Source organism: Cottoperca gobio, chromosome 8 (genome assembly GCF_900634415.1).
Source record: "Cottoperca gobio chromosome 8, fCotGob3.1, whole genome shotgun sequence".
Classification (NCBI taxonomy): Eukaryota; Metazoa; Chordata; class Actinopteri; order Perciformes; family Bovichtidae; genus Cottoperca; species Cottoperca gobio.
Window position 1 is genome coordinate 17,762,283 of NC_041362.1, and position 16,387 is coordinate 17,778,669.

The following is a 16,387-nucleotide window of genomic DNA, read 5'->3' on the forward strand; positions in this document are numbered from 1 at the left end:
AGCCATCCAGTGGTGCTTTAAGGAACTTTGAATATAACAAAAATAAAACAGTGGGGGCTCCAACAGAGATACTGGCCTCCATTCATTGTTGGGATTTCCATTCAGCAAGAGGCAGCAGGCAAAAACATAATTCTTTCAGTTCAGAGTTTGGTCTATTTTGCTTCCACAACATGTCTTCTTTCAGACTAGTGGAAAGAAAACATTCAAAATAAACATTTAGCTGTTTATTTTACTATCATTGTCTATTTGTGTCTGTAGATCTCTCCTAAACTCACCAAACGTTAGCATTGGAAATTGCAGTGTTTAGACGGTTATTATTTCTATTTCTATTTTTTTACTTAAGATATCTTTACTTATCTGTGTACATTTTTCAAGAGCAAAATCACACTTTTGCTGTTTGTATTTTTAATACATGTTGCAATCTTACACAGCTTTGTCCACCATTTAGTTATACTTGTAGATCTTTACTAAGGCCTACATTTGTTTTTATTTCACTTTGGTTTTGAAAATGTAAACGTATGTTTCCCAGGGCAGTAAAGCCCCATTGAATAGAAATTGAATTAAATTAATGAAATCAAATTCTTGTCATTCTTCTTTAGCCACCAACATTCAAGCTGGCGTGCTTAAAAAGACAGCAGGCTGTATTATCATCTTATTATCATCAACCATGACCAGACAAACTGACCCGAAACACAACCCGTCTCCGTGGGAACGCTCTAAATACGGAAGCTCGCTTGGATAATAACAGGAACTGAACCGCGAAGGGGGCAGGAGCAGCAGCAGGAGCAGCAGCAGGAGGAGGCCATGGCTGGACAATGACTGACGTGGAAAGTGGAAGGAGTGTGTAACAAACCTCGGTGGAGAAAAAAGTCTTGAGAGCCAAATCCATCGCCTCTCCGTAAGCTGCTGTGGGTTTCACTGGGCTCAGCACAATGAGTCTGGATAAAGCAGAGCTGTGTGATTCACTGTTAACCTGGGTAAGTTTGATATTAGCAAGGTTTGTTAGCGAGGCTAACCTCCTGCTAACAGGTGACATATATTGATAGGTTTGTATAAACCTATCAATATATAGCTATAAATAAATAGCTGCTTTGTTGACTAATTAGCTCATACAAGCAGGTGGCAGCTGTAACAGCTGTGTGTTTGGAAGCTAAATATCGCTAGCCAGCCACGCTAGCTAGCTAGGTAAACACATTGGAAGTTTGCTGTTATCTGTACCAAAGTGACTGCGGTGTCAGCGAAGTTGACTGCCAGAAAAACAAACCTAAAATAGCTTAGTGTAAGCTGAGAGATGTATGCATAGACTTACATTTCCAACAAAGTAAATTCTTAAGACCAGGGAAAATCCACCTGTTTGGCACTTTTCCACACAGAGGCAAGTGTAGGACTAAACTAAGACGCCAACTAATATTAATAGCTTGCTAAGTAGGTAATGTAATCCCCTATAACTGATTAGTATCTGTCATTTAAGTGACGTAAAGACATATTGAATGGGTTTAGACAAAGTCCCTGCATTTTCTTTTTTTTAAATATATATTCAGGCCATTATAATGTTGTTGTTTTTTACTGCAGGTACCAAGTCACTTAGTAATATTAAAGATATTTCTATTTAAAAGTGTGTTCTTTGCCCGAAGAAAGTATGCATATATTATTATTTACAATGATGTCCCAAAGGAGTTTATGCTTGTGCAGGCTTATTACACACATCAACAGATTAAATCATAAAATTTGTCTGTGGTTCATCAGATGTTTCTCCAAAGATTCTTAATGTCTTCGTTCTCAGTTACAGACATTTCATGTGCCATCATGCAACAGCAAGCAGGACCTTACGAGCGGAGTGGCCATCGCACATGTGCTGCACAGAATGTAAGGGCTCACATATGTTTAACTAGTTAAAGTGTTTATAGTTTTGTAGTTTTGATTATCCAAGTGCACAACGTAAACTCAGGAGAAACAGCTTGTAGAGATTAATTCAGAGCCTACTCACTGGGATTTGCTTATCTGTGTGATTTGCACTAAATTGCTCTTTGAATTACACAAATCCATTATCTATGCAAAATGTAAACTATTTAAAGAAAGCAGTCTGCATTTGTGAGGTCAGCTTTGTTGCATGTATCACATATGTGGTCATTTTTAAGTAAACCAATCTGTCCAGGCCTGATGACCTTTTTATAACTTGTGGTGGGACATTTGTGTTCATTCCCATACAGATAAATAAACAACATAACTTTTTTTTTTAATCAAAGCAAATTGTATTTCTTTTTTTATTCACTTTTAAGGAATAGTTCACCCCAAAATCTAAAATACATATTTTTTCTCTTGCATGTAGTGCTGTTGGTGTCTTGGAGATATCAGCTGTAGAGATGTCTGCTGAAGAAAATAGTTCCTACATGAAACTGCTCACAACAAGCTCTGTGGATTATTTTGAGTAAAGGGGTCATGATTTCTGAAAGAGACATTACTGTTGAGCACCATAAGCCGAGAGCATCTAGTTCCATTATATTGAGAGAAGACAGACATCTCTCCAGCTGATATCTCCAACACTCTGCAACTCACACCAAAACAATCTACATTGATAAACAGCACTACAGGTAAGAGGACACGTATGTATTTTTGATTTTGGGGTGTTCCTTTTTAACTTTGAACCCAATGCTCAACTGCTTCTTGAGTTATTTCACAACAAGAACATTATTCCCACGACATGTGACTGTTCCACTCAAATGTCATTGTGCTTAGCAGAACAGAAGCACAGGGCCTCACTGCCCTGCGGCCTCCTGTGAATCTTGAGATGTGTCGTCCTTGTCGTCACTGGAGTTCTCTTGTGCTCTCATTAACAGAGACCCCTCTTGGTTTAATGAGACATGGCTAGGCAGGATCAAGGAGGAGAGCGGGGCCAACTGGCGCCTCAAGGTAATTTGTGAAACAGTAGGATATGACAGAATACCTTACGGCAAACCTAGAATGACCAAGACGTCTAGGCTTTTCTTTAAATTATTAAAATGAGGTTCAAGTTGTAATAACTCTGAGTTGTTTTGTTTTTTCAGGTCAGCAACTTGAAAAAGATTCTTAAGAGCATGATGGAATATTATCATGATGTAAGAAGATTGTATTCTTTTTACTAACTTTGGCACTTTACGTACACTTTTTATATTCACTCGAAACTCAATCCTAATGTCTCACCTTACTCTCCATGAACAGGTGCTCGGTCACCAGGTAGCAGAAGTGCACTTACCGGACGTGAACCTTATAGGGGAGATGGAAGATGTCACTGAACTGGGCAAGCTGGTGCAGCTCGTATTGGGCTGTGCTGTCAGTTGTGAGAAGAAACAAGGTAAAGTGTGGGCTGTGAAAGGGAAAGAAAGTAGATGCAGCCATCTGTGAAAATAGCAGGATTAACTCTAAAGTCAAATCACATGATTCTTGCTTTTATATCAGTCATGGTCTGATCATCACAAGTTGATAACCTGACAACGTGATTTTATTTTCTCCCACACTAAAGACCATTTTGAAAATTACAATTCAGGAGAAAAACGGATCATTTGTTATTTAAAAACTCAGCTTGATGAGCTCTGGAAATACTAATAGATGCAGTGCTGGTTTGTTTTTTTAGGAGAGTATTTGTGGTAATCTGCATTTGGCTGCACCTTCACGGCTCTCTGTTGTCTTCTCCTAAACACAGAGCAAATCCAGCAGATAATGACACTTGAGGAATCTGTCCAGCACGTTGTGATGACAGCCATTCAGGAGGTGAGTGAGCCGCTCGCTTATCCTCTCGGTTCTCTCTACTTTGCATTAATCCCAGCGCTTAGTCATGGTTAATGCACAATCAAAGAAATCCGGATAAGCATAATACTGAACGGAGTCCCAGAAACCCTACTCTGAGATATTTTGAGAATATGTTTTAGTGCTTCAATGAAAACCATGAGGCTGTAAATGTTGAACGTGGGGGGAGGAGGAAAAGCTCCAGATTCTACAAAACAAAGTTATTCAGAAAACTAAAAACAATAGCTTTTTGGTACCAGGTATTTCCCAGTAATTTGTGCTTTTCATTGACTTGGTTATGACCACTTTCGTTTAGCTCTTATCAAAGGATCCTTCATCGGAACCAGGAAGCCCAGAGACCTATGGGGATTTTGACTACCAGGTGAAACCTGCTACACTTTCATTCCCCCTCTTTGTTCTTCACTCAGCGGATCTGTTACATCCTTCTTTTGTGTTTTGATTCACCCTTTTTATTAGTGTTTACTCCCTCCTACTGCGACTAGTATGACATCTCCTTTGTGTACGTGTTCTGTTGGTTCTGTGTTTGCAGTCCAGGAAGTATTATTTTTTAAGTGAGGAGGCAGGCGAGAAGGAGGACCTGAGCCAGCGTTGCAGAGACCTGGAACATCAGGTTGGTACACCAAATACGGTCTATGTATTACTTGGCAAACATTTCCTGAGACTTTAAAGATGGGGGACATATTATGCTAATTTTCAGGTTAATACTTGTATTTTGGTTTCTACTACAACATGTTTGAATGATTTAATGTTAAAAAACGCATAATTGTTCTCATACTGTCTGTCTGAATTCACCTGTATTCACCCTCTGTCTGAAACGCTCTGTTTTGGCTCCTGTCTCTTTAAGCCCCCTTCCAAAAAAAAGAAAAACCCAGTCTGAAAACAAAAAACTGACTGAGTCGTATTATTTCACAGTTTATGGTAGATGGCCAATCCACCTAAATCGATGTGTACATGAAGTAAAATAAGTTTGATCTCTGAAAATATTCATAGTATGTCCCCTTTTAAAACTACAGGACCTAGAATTCTAGTGACAGCAAACACTCAGAAATACAATAGTGAGCACCTGGTGTATCTGTTACCAGGTCAGCCAAACAAACTTGCCAAAAAATGGCCAGAATTATAGTTTTCTTGTTTTGTATGAAGAACAGTCGGCGTCAGCGCTAACCTGTAACAACAATATTGCATTTCCTGTGATTGCTTCACAATAAAAGCTGTCCTGTGTTGAGCTCTCAGGCTGCCTGTCCATGTAGTGTTTGTTTTCTGAGCAACAGCGTCTTTTTAAAATTATTCCCAATGAGGAGATGGTGTATGCAGCCACTTAGAGATAAAGCGCTGCACCAGCGTCTTTTTTTCAGAGCCCACCAACTTTTATGTACGGACGCTCCGAGCTCCCGTTGAAAATCTCAGATTTTGCCAGAAAGGCGCTCCTTAGAGCTCTGATAGAGTGTTAGTAGAGTATACGGCGAGGCTGGATTACATGCTGCATCATTTCCTGTCAATTTCCCTTGAGTCATGATTGGGGATTTGAAACCGCCACTTATAATTTAAACAACCATATAGAGAGGTAATCACTTCTGACCATAAATAGAACCAAAACATTTTGTGGTTTTTGGAGTAATATAAAACTATTTCACCTTTTTGATGAACCTGACTTTCGGATCCTTTGAGGCCTGGTTTTGCTGTCTGGTGGTTGCAGCTTGTTGTTGAATGTATGTTCCTCCTGCTTTTTGTGCTCTGGTCCTTATTGATTTGCCTGCCTGATACTTTTGTTTGTGTTTCCATGGCTTGTTTTTGCACCACTGACTTGAGAGGGGACTCATTTTGTGTGTTGCAAAGATACTTTTATTTATTTTTTTAAATCAATAGTTGCATAACATCAAGATAAAACTGACACATTGGCTTTGGATGGAGCAGTAGCCAACAATAATTTGTACTGCTCCCAGCCCACCTGTTTGTTTACTTACTTAGCCCACGCATTAGGGATTAGTCATTTGTGTTGTTTTGAAGGCTATTTACTGTTACTGGTCTGTGCTAAAGCATGCAATCTGTCCTTAAAGTTCAGTGTAGGGTTTTGCTGTATTCAAACTGGAAAGATGTCCAGCAGGTAAGTAAACGCTCCTTTTTTAACATTGGAATGCCAGCTTGTCTAACTTCAGTTCAGACCGACTCGAGCACAAAAAAATAGAACGTTCTGCCCCTGAACTGTATCAGTATAACCACGATCATTAATGCTCAACGAGCTGTGCATATTCATCTATTTATATCATCTGCTTTGGACCCTGAGGGTAATGCTAACAACTTCACTATTGAGAAAGTTCCATCTGCCTGAGACTTTTGCAAATCAGCTGACTCACTAGCTTTTGATGACTGAGCATGTGAAGTGAGAACAAAGCATGTGTTCGAGGTTCTCTAAGCATGAAGAGCGCTGAGTTTGACGTCTGGGGATGATTCTCATGTTTTTTATTTTCAGAAAGATGTCAGTTGCTCTTGTCTTAGTTCTTGTTTTAAAATCTTTCAGGACTTTTCTGATGCATCCTCTGTCTCTTTTCTTTCCTGCTGCCTTTGTTCAGCTGTAGATTTGTCACTTTGTGCATCTTCATCACTTCTCCCTCTCAGCAGTTTCCCAGTCTTTTTACAATGTTTTCCCTCTGTGTCTCTCTCCCGCCACAGTTGTCGGTGGCACTGGAGGAGAAGTCGTCCCTACAGGCAGAGACATGCTCCCTGAAGGAGAAGCTGAGCCACTGTGACTCTCTGGACGCCACCTCCATCACTGGCAAGAAATTGCTGCTGCTGCAGAGTCAGATGGAGCAGTTTCAGGAGGAGAACTACAGGTACAAGCGGTACACACACACACAGTCCAGGGGCTCTGAATAGAATTTAATGCATAAGCAAAAACTCATCAGGCCTTTACATAATAGACATTTTAACATTAACATAGTTTGCTCAACTTTTTAGAAGATGTAGCTGGGGATTTTTCAGCATTTCTAAATCCTATACGAGATAACATCATGCTCCATCCAGTTTACTCAGTTACACAAACTGCTCTGGTATCTACACATCTCAGACTGGAGAACAGCAGAGATGACGTGCGCGTACGAGGAGAGATACTGGCGCGCGAGGTGATCGACCTGCAGCAACGCAACGAAGATCTAACCAGCCTGGCGCAGGAAGCCCAGTCCCTCAAAGACGAGATGGACATTCTCAGGTGAGCACAGACAAAAATCCCACCCAATCAAGTTTGAATTTATTGTGGAGCACAGTGCAGGCCTTCTCACGAGCTAACCTAAGTTTGTACTCAGCCAAACTGCAGTAAGTCACGCTTGGTGGGCGTTCAATCACATGGACACAGAGAGTTTTCTGTTCCCTGCTTGTAGCAACAACGGAGCATTTTGGGATTGTGTAATAAATTCACTGAGGAATTTTAGACATGCAAATACATTCAGAATCAACAGTGTCTTCCACGCAAAGATTTCCCCGATATATTTATGGTTCCTACGGGGCCTTAAAAAGTTTGTGAATTTGAGGGGGGGGGGAATTAAGGCCTTGAAAGTTTTGAAAATGGTCATTGAATGTGCTTGAATTTATATATTTTGTGCAAGAATAGAAATGTATTTTGAAATTGTGAGTTTCTGTTATTTATCTAATATTTACACACAGGGTTGTTCATGCAAAAATGTAGGTAAATGCTTTTTTCAGCCTCTTAAATATGGAGCGTTCCTGCTTGTCTCTGTTCTTGTATCATATTAAAGTGAATATCTTTGGGTTTTGGACGGACAAAACATTTATAGACATCACCTTGGACGTTGGTCTATAAAATGTCAAATAGTGAAAAATGTCATCAAACGATTAATCTAGAAAATAATCTGCAGATTTGTCGATAATGAAAATAATTATTAGTTTCTGCGTTACTTTAATCAAAAGTAGGCTCATTGCCTGTGTGTCTACTGAAGCTTACTCCTCTGTGCGATGGCGCTCAATTGATGTATAAAAACACACCAGCGAGCTTCACATATGACCTTGGCGAGTTGTTTCTTTATTACCATGAACTGGTAATAAAGAAAGTAGTAGAAAAGTTGAGAGAAACTAACACATTGTTGGTTTTGATCTTTTCAGAGGATTTCAACAATGTAGAACCTCTCCAGCCTTTTCCTTTGAAGCAGTAGTTCATCTATTATCAATTTACACTCTCAGAAACAACTCCCACTCTGCCCACACACAGACGTCCATTCAGCTCCTCTCTGGCATCTGTGTTGATAATATGAATTTCATGCATTGACACTGGCTTGCGTCAGAGTTGTTGATTTTTCAACAGTTAAGTACATATCCACACGGTTGCATTGTGTTTGACTAAAAGTCGTATTTCTGAGCTGGTACTCGACGCCTCCCACACTGTCCTCTCCTCCCCCTCAGGCACTCGTCTGACCGGGTGAACCAGCTCGAAGCCCTGGTGGAGACGTACAAGAGGAAGCTGGAGGATCTGGGAGACCTGCGCAGACAGGTGCGCCTCCTGGAGGAGCGCAACACCGTGTACATGCAGCGCACCTGCGAGCTGGAGGAGGAGCTGCGCAGGGCCAACGCTGTCCGCAATCAGCTAGACACCTACAAGAGACAGGCAAGCCGTGGGTCGGGAGAAAGAGGGGGGGTGCTTCCTGTGTGGAAGTCCAAATGATGTTAAACACAGTCTGGTTCGTGCACGTGTTTGGAAAACCTTCCAGACACGTTTTTCTAGAGCGCTCTTGCCAACGCACACTGTTGCTATTCTCTCTAACTTGCAGGCTCACGAGCTTCACACCAAGCACTCTGCAGAGGCCATGAAAGCTGAGAAATGGCAGTTTGAGTACAAGAACCTTCATGACAAGTATGACTCACTGCTGAAGGAGAAAAAAGTGAGTTTGGTGAACATTGGCAGGAAATAAAAGTTCAATTGTGGTGGGGAAAGAATGAACACAGGCAAAGTGCTTTTTACTGAGCTGGATGATCAGCGCAGAGCGTCTGTCTGACATCATGGTCACACAATGAAGAGGTTAGGTTTGATTTCAGGGATGTCTGTCCTGTGTGGATCAACACAGGACAGACATCCCTGCACGAGGGATTGTTGCCAGACAAATCTCTTACTATTTTTCAGTGGAGTCCTGTGTCAACTGGTGCAATCTGACAGGAGTGATTAATGTCCTCGGTCTCTCGTGGGAGTAATTAAGAAATGCATACTGTGCTGACATGAAGTGTACATTTAATTTGTACTACTTCTAGGTAGTGTGTGAGTCTACACACAGAAACTCGTCGCTTCGTGGGGTGTGAGGGTCATGCGGTAATGTTAATCTGATTTCCCCCAATTACTGGCCTTAGTCTAAATGTGAAATGGCATTAACCTCTTTGTGCCCAAAGAGAATCTGACGGTTTCTAACAACTTTGACATTTTTAGATCGCATGAAAATATTACACATTTATCAATAGTCAAAGTAAGGATTTTAGAAAAATTAGGGAAAACACTAACGTGTTTATTAAATGTGGCCATATGCTTCTTCTTTTACACTGCGTAAATGTGCATATCTTTGATATTCAACGTGTTATGAAGTGATAGAAACTGAATATGTGATTGTGCTCTATTTTCTTATTATATATTTAGTCTTTGGGCACTATCGATCTATCAACATGTGCCCAAAGACTAAATATATAATAAGAACATTTTCTATTTTCACTGACTGTCAAATAAAATGAGCAGCTGTGGGATGCACATGAAAATGAACAAAACCCATTTGTGCCTGCAGCTCGAAAAAGTAAAAAAAAAAATAATAATAATAAATAATAAATAGGCAAACAGTTTAACCGATTTTGAAAACATATATCTTCAGATTTGTAAGAACAAAATTCGAGCTGCAGGCACAAATGGGTTTTGTTCATTTTCATGTGCATCCCACAGCTGCTCATTTTATTTGACAGTCAGTGAAAATAGAGACATGTTGGGAGAGGAGAGGCTGGGAATCGAACCGTTGATGTTGTACGCACCTTAACCATCGTGGCACCGAGCTTCCTTTCTTTGCTTTATTTTTTATTTTCCTTTCCACACATGGCAAGTTCACACTTGCTTGACTTTAAAGATGCTGTTGGCCTATTAATTATTTTAAAGTACAAGCTAAAGGATTAAAGCTGAAGTCTGTTGCGCTGTGCTTCATTCTGCAGCATCTGATCTCGGAAAGAGACACACTTCGGGAGACAAACGATGAGCTCAGGTGCGCACAAGTCCAACAGAAGTGTCTCAGCGGATCCGGTGAGTTCTAATTTCACTGGTGGTAAAATAATCAAAAGCTAAAATGTACAGTATGTGAAACCAAAATATGTAAATCAGGCTATTTAATGAAATGAAGTTAAGTAACCCACTGACACTTAATCTCTCTTCTCTCTGCAGGAGGCTTGTGTGACAATGGTGTCACAGTAGGAAACCTCGCTGCAGAGATCATGCCTACTGAGCTCAAGTATGTCTGTCATGCTGTGTCTGTGTGTCTAAGCCGCGGTGTGGGGGGGTTCATGTTTACTGTAGCGACCATATTTAAGCGTAACAGATGAGATTTTCCTTCTAAACCCGTAACAGACGTACATCGGTGTCACTGTCAGTAGCCCACCCACTCGTGCCCTATATTCATCGTAAACAGTCTGAGGCGCAGTTGGCCCCTAAAATAGCAACACATGTCAGTGCTGCACATTTGGCCGGGCGTTGTCAGATAACGATAAAGGCGCGGCCTTTCTCTCTCTGACCCATTTCATCTGTCCTCCACTTTCTTTTTCCACCCTTCCCTTCACCTCCTGTTCCCCCATCTCTTCTCCTTGTTCTCTTCCTCGTACAGGGAGACGGTGGTGCGTCTACAGAGCGAGAACAAGATGTTGTGTGTCCAGGAGGAGACCTACAGGCAGAGAGTAGTGGAGGTGCAGGCTGAGCTGGAGGAGGCTCAGCGCAGCAAGAACACCCTGGAAACTCAGAACAGGTAGGGAGAGTGTGTTTGTACATGAAGTCCGAGTTCTTGTTCTTGTGTTGAGTAATCATTCCCCTGCTAGGCCACCACATTATGTGTTCCTGGAAATTAAGCTGGTTGTTTGGCGGATGGTAGGAGTGATATCTGCCTAAATGTCAACTCACCCTCTGGACTGTGTGCTCAACTGAGCTGTGTGGGCTGGACTGGAGGACAGACGGCAGGAAGCCAGATTGTCCCTTGACTGTGTGTGTGTGTTTACATGCCTGTGGGCATGTGGGCATGTGGACATGTGGGTGGACTATGTGTGTGCGTGTTTGTGTGTGTGTGTCCATGCAACACCAGGCCCAGGGTGTGGGAAGCATCCTCAGCAACAGTAACAGGAGGAGAGGAGTGGAATGAGCATGCTCAGTAGAGAGGAGCCAGGCAGCACACTTCGTTGGGGGGGGGGGGGGAGACACTGCCTGCAGCAGATTTATAGAGATCCACATGATACTTTGCATATATCTTTCCACCCACAGTATCAACTTAATAACCTCGTGTTTCATGTTTACCATCGAGCTCCCTTTTTCTTTGTTACTCTCTCCACAATGTTCCTTCAACCTTTTATTTTCTCTCCGTTTCTTGTATCTTTTTTCCTTTCACTCTTTCTGTTCCTAACCTTTCTTCCTGTCCTTGTTCGTTTACCAGATTAAACCAGCAGCAGATCTCCGAGCTGCGTTCTCAGATCGAGGAGCTTCAGAAAGCGCTCCACGACCAGGACAGCAAGACTGAGGATGTGAGTGGAGAGACCTTCGTATCTCCTCTGCCCACTTTTGTTAGAACTCTCATCACAAACCGTAGTTTTCTACAATCATGTTGACAGAATATTGAGACTCTGTGCATGCGAACCCTTTTTATAAAACTGATTAACTACATGCATGTAGAGTTGCACCCAGGGGTTCCTGTGGATCCTAAAGTCTTAAAAAAGACATTAAATACATTAATCTAAATTTCTAGTGGCATTAAAAATTTCTTAAATCTAACTTTTCTTTTAGCTGTAGGCAAAATGTGCAAACGATTAGTCGACTAATCAATTAGTTTATCAACTGAAAAATAATTGCCTATTTTGATAGTCGATTAATCGTTAAAGTAATTTTTCATGTAAAAATGGACAAAAAAGCTTTTTTTAGCCTCTCAGATTGGAGATGTTCTGCTTTTCTTTGGTTCACATCATATTTAAATGAATGTCTTTGACAAAATACATAAAAAAACATTTTAGAGACCAAATGATTAATCAATAAAGACAATAATCTGTAGTGCATGGTATTGAAAATATTTCTGTTGAAATCCCTTGGCTGTTGAGGACTTCAGTGTTTGATACATGTTGTATGGGAATTTCTTTAACCCATGTTTGCTGTGATGATTCACTGTTAACGCTGCCCCTCTCTGTCTGTCTCTCTGCGCCTGCCCCCATCCATCACCTGCCAAAATCAGGCCATCGTAAGTACGGCCCACCCTCGGTCTAACTGGCCCATGATTTAAATCTTTGCCAGCTTGACTTTTGCATCTAATACTGTGTGTTGTGTGTTGTGTGTTGTGTGTTGTGTGTTTAGAAAACCTTGTGTGTTTTTAATTTTGAGTTTTAAATGTGTTTTTCTGTTTCTTTGAAGTCCTCCTTACTGAAGAAGAAGCTTGAGGAGCATTTGTAAGTACCACACTGCTACTTCTAGATTATTTACTCGCTCCCAAACAAAAGTGATCAAACGCACTCCTGACATGTGATCAATGCAGGGAGAAGCTCCATGAAGCTCACTCGGATCTCCAAAAGAAAAGAGAGGTCATTGATGACCTTGAGCCCAAAGTGGACTGCAGCAGTAAGTCATTTCTTAAAAATGTCACTTTGTGCTCTTGAGCTCCTTCAGTGGCTGCCTCTGTGTGTCCGTTCGTCTCTTCCTTACACTTTGTTTGTTTGTCTCCCTCTCAGTGGCAAAGAAGATAGATGAACTCCAGGAGAGCCTGAAGAAGAAGGACGAGGACATGAAGCAGATGGAGGAGCGATACAAGCGCTATGTGGAGAAGGCGAGAACGGTCAGTCCACCTAAACAGAACATGCTGTCCCCAGTGTATGGCGCTGCAATGAAAGTATGAGGGTTATTTTTTCACTGGCTCTAAAGGGAGACTCCACCAAGTTTACACATCAAAGTCTGTTCACAGGTGTCGGGAATACTACTGCATATGTGAATACGTTTGTGGCTCCAGAGGGAACTGAGGGACTTCTGATCATTTGACTTGAGTCAGTGCTGCGTCTGAACATTATATAAATCTGGGTTGTGAACCGGTGTTCATTTCGTTAATTAAACTGACTAAAAATGTTTGTCAACAACTTTTTATTTCGAGATGATGAGACGTCATTAAACACCAGCTGTGATATTAACAGGAATTATTGTTGATGAAAAAAGACGAGACTAAAATGTTGTTTAAAAAATATATATAAAACTTAACCTAAATCTCTTATTTTCGTTGACAAAAAAGAAAAGCTGAAATATTAAAGACAGTTTTATTGGGTTTTTTCAATGCAGCAATTCCGTTTCCGTACTTGTTAAAGTTAACAACGACTTGGGAGAAAGAACCAAGGACATCTTTTGGCTAGACTAGATTGACTGAAATGTTTATTATAATCTGCTTTACTCAAACCGTTTTCATTGAGTAAAAAGTAAGACATGCCCAGATTTTTAGTCAACTAAAACTTGACTGAAAGAACAGTATGAGGTCGACTCGATATGATAAAAACTAAAAAGGACATTTGACACGCATGCGTCAAATTTATATTCGCCTTCCGTTCACTTCCATTCTATGCGAGTGAAGGGCGAAGAACATTTGCATATTCGCTTCGTGTTCAACTTTGATGAACTTCAGGTGAATATCGAAGGCTATGGTCACTCGCCTGCATTCGCGCATGTGTGTCTGTGCCTTAAGACAGCCGAAGCTCGGACCGAACGGGCGAGTTTCATTGTGGGTAATGTAGGCACCAGATTTTGACAAGGAAGAAGAATGCGTGGAATAAAAAAGACAATATCTCTGGTTCTGCTTAATTTATTTTTATCCTTTTTTTAACGGTCCATCGTGAGTCTGACTACGTTCTGTTAATGTACTTGTGTGTGTGCAGGTGATCAAAACTTTGGATCCCAAGCAGCAGCCAGTGCCTGCGACTCCTGACATTCAGGCTCTAAAGAACCAGCTGACGGAGAAGGAGAGAAAAATCCATCACCTGGAGGTATGAAGCTTTTTGACGTAAAGAGACAAAGTAGGTCACTCCAGCTCCTGAAATCTCACTAATGCGTGATGATCTGTTCTTTGTGCAGAATGACTATGAGAAGAGCAGAGCCAGACATGACCAGGAGGAGAAACTCATCATTACTGCATGGTACAACATGGTAAGTGGGTGTTCAGATACAGAAAGAAAACATGTAGAAGGCCTGAACGCATTTAATGGTTTTCATGTGTCAGTTTTTTTCCGTTCAGTTGAAAACAATTGTACCACCTTTTGATGTTATGAAACTTGTAAAAGAGATTTGAGGCCAAATGAGGATTTGCAATCACTCTTGTCTTTCTCTTTCTCAGGGGATGGCGTTGCATCAGAAAGTGTCTGGCGAGCGGCTGGGTCCCTCTCACCAGGCCATGTCCTTCCTCGCCCAGCAAAGGCAGTCCACCAACGCCAAGAGAGGCCTGATACGACACCATCCGAGATAAGACTCACACACGCGGAGAGGAAGCCTGGTGTAGACGAGGTGATCCACAGTAGACCTCACCTGAACTCCCCGTGTCTCTGCCTTAATGCCTTTCACTGGATCGCTGCCCCTCAGAGTATTCTTCATGCTGCTGCTGCCCCCTGCTGGCTCTAAATGGTACGAGAATGTATATTTTCTGTGTGGAGCCCCGGAGGAGAGAGAGAGAGAGAGAGACAGACTGTGTTCAACTCTGCTGTTAAATAGATTCAGAGTAAACTCATTCGGGCTTGAAAAGAGGCCGTTTCACCTTTTTAAGGTGACTTTTATTAACTCTTTAGCCTCGTGGACGCAATCCTGTTTCTTTAAGGTCTGTTTTAAGTCTGTTTTGTCTTTCATGTTGTACAATAGGATTAAATGTGAACTAGTTTCTTCAAAGTTGAAATGTGTTGGACGAGAGAAGAGTTATTAGGGGTTTTACAATTACTATTGTAAGTGCTAAAATAAGACATAAAGCCACACTGGCTATAGACTGAAAACACATCCAGTCATTGGTACATCTCTTTGGTTTTGTTTTGTTCATTTTGTTTTGAATTTCTGTTGTCTTAGCCATGTGTTTTGAGGTGAGTTTGAGTTTTTTTGTTTATAATTTGAAGGACCTCAAAAAGATGTAAAGACCACGAAGATGTGATAATGGCTTTAGTCTTTTTTTCCTTTTTGTATTCACTTGAATCATTTTCTCTAAACTTAATATTCATAATAATAAGAATTGGTTTAAATGTTCACAAGCTACACCAATGCGCTTTCCTGGAAGGGTGGGTTTGTTAAGTGCCTCACAGAAAACTAAAACTACTCCCTCTATGGATGAGACTGAAATTTGAAATATTCGCAGAATCGACCCCCTTCTCCCCGTCTCATTTGCCTCAAATAGATTTTACTTAAAGAATACTTCACACTGCAGGCAATACTGTGACTTCTGCATATTTTTCTTAATGTTCACTAAATATAAATTGGATTATTACTTTAAGATTTATTTTTATTTTTTCATTCGCGTCCCGCTTCCCAAAGATTGAAACAGGTTGGTTGTGGGTTAGGACCTAAATGCACTCACCACTTTAGACTTATATAGGCAATTAAACCCTCCTATTTATCACAATGACTGGAATACACAATGTGATTGAGTCCATTATGATAGAAACACTAATAATAATAATGACTCAGCTAATGGCTGTTTACCGCTGCTAGGCCTCCTTTAAAGTGTAATCAAACTGGAAGGAAACGTCTTCATTATTACTCTGGAATTATTTTGTTTTGTGTCAGCAGGAAGTCGGAAGCGGGTATAAAGGTTGAGCCTGTAACAGATGGGCCCATTTATCAACACTACGTCCACCTTTATTCACTACCGGTTAGTTTTTCCTTTTCAACAGACGGAGTGAACGTAGTCCCTAATCGGAGCTACTGTTTTGCGACTTGTACTTTGTCCCTGTGAATGTTGGTGCTATGGACTACGTAGACCAGAATCCTGCTGTTGTGTTCACACATCTTCTGATATTGTTTGAGTTGATTTCCATGGTGTTACGTCACTATCTTTTGCTGCACATTTGCAAGGCTTGAAGGGTTTAACTTTTTTAGGTTGTCTGTTTGTATCATATAATGGTCTCGTAGATTATAGCATAGTGTACTTCACACAGGGGTCTGAGGCAAGTTTAAGATCTGTAGTCCCGTCTGTCCTACCTTTACACTACAAATAAATGGGATCTTAAGTTAAATGTCTGTCTGGTGTTTTCTTTGTCAACAGATTTAAACAACTGAGAGACTGAAACATTTGTAAACACTTATCCAGAAGGATCTGAGTCACTGGTTTTATCCCCTTGGTTCTTTTTGTGGATGCACTTTAATTCTGTTATGATCTAAAGGCCAAACTGATTAGTC

The 16,387-nt window shown here is 41.0% G+C and overlaps 1 protein-coding gene across 2 annotated transcripts; it reads left to right on the forward strand.

Annotated features, from left to right (window-relative positions):
- The first annotated feature begins 735 nt into the window (after positions 1–735).
- hook2 (hook microtubule-tethering protein 2) lies at positions 736–16,224 on the forward strand. Of its 2 annotated transcripts, XM_029437582.1 has the most exons (23): positions 736–977; positions 1,784–1,866; positions 2,838–2,910; positions 3,045–3,095; positions 3,199–3,331; positions 3,680–3,747; positions 4,079–4,144; positions 4,313–4,393; positions 6,454–6,614; positions 6,848–6,988; positions 8,194–8,395; positions 8,559–8,669; positions 9,964–10,051; positions 10,190–10,256; positions 10,626–10,763; positions 11,439–11,526; positions 12,225–12,230; positions 12,401–12,435; positions 12,522–12,604; positions 12,715–12,818; positions 13,897–14,004; positions 14,093–14,164; positions 14,352–16,224. In XM_029437582.1, the coding sequence occupies exons 1-23, from the start codon at positions 933–935 to the stop codon at positions 14,478–14,480; spliced, it is 2,133 nt and encodes a 710-aa protein (XP_029293442.1). In that variant the 5' UTR covers positions 736–932; the 3' UTR covers positions 14,481–16,224. The 2 variants fall into 2 exon arrangements, with proteins under 2 accessions (XP_029293442.1, XP_029293443.1); XM_029437583.1 differs by lacking the exon at positions 12,225–12,230.
- The last annotated feature ends 163 nt before the right edge of the window (positions 16,225–16,387 follow it).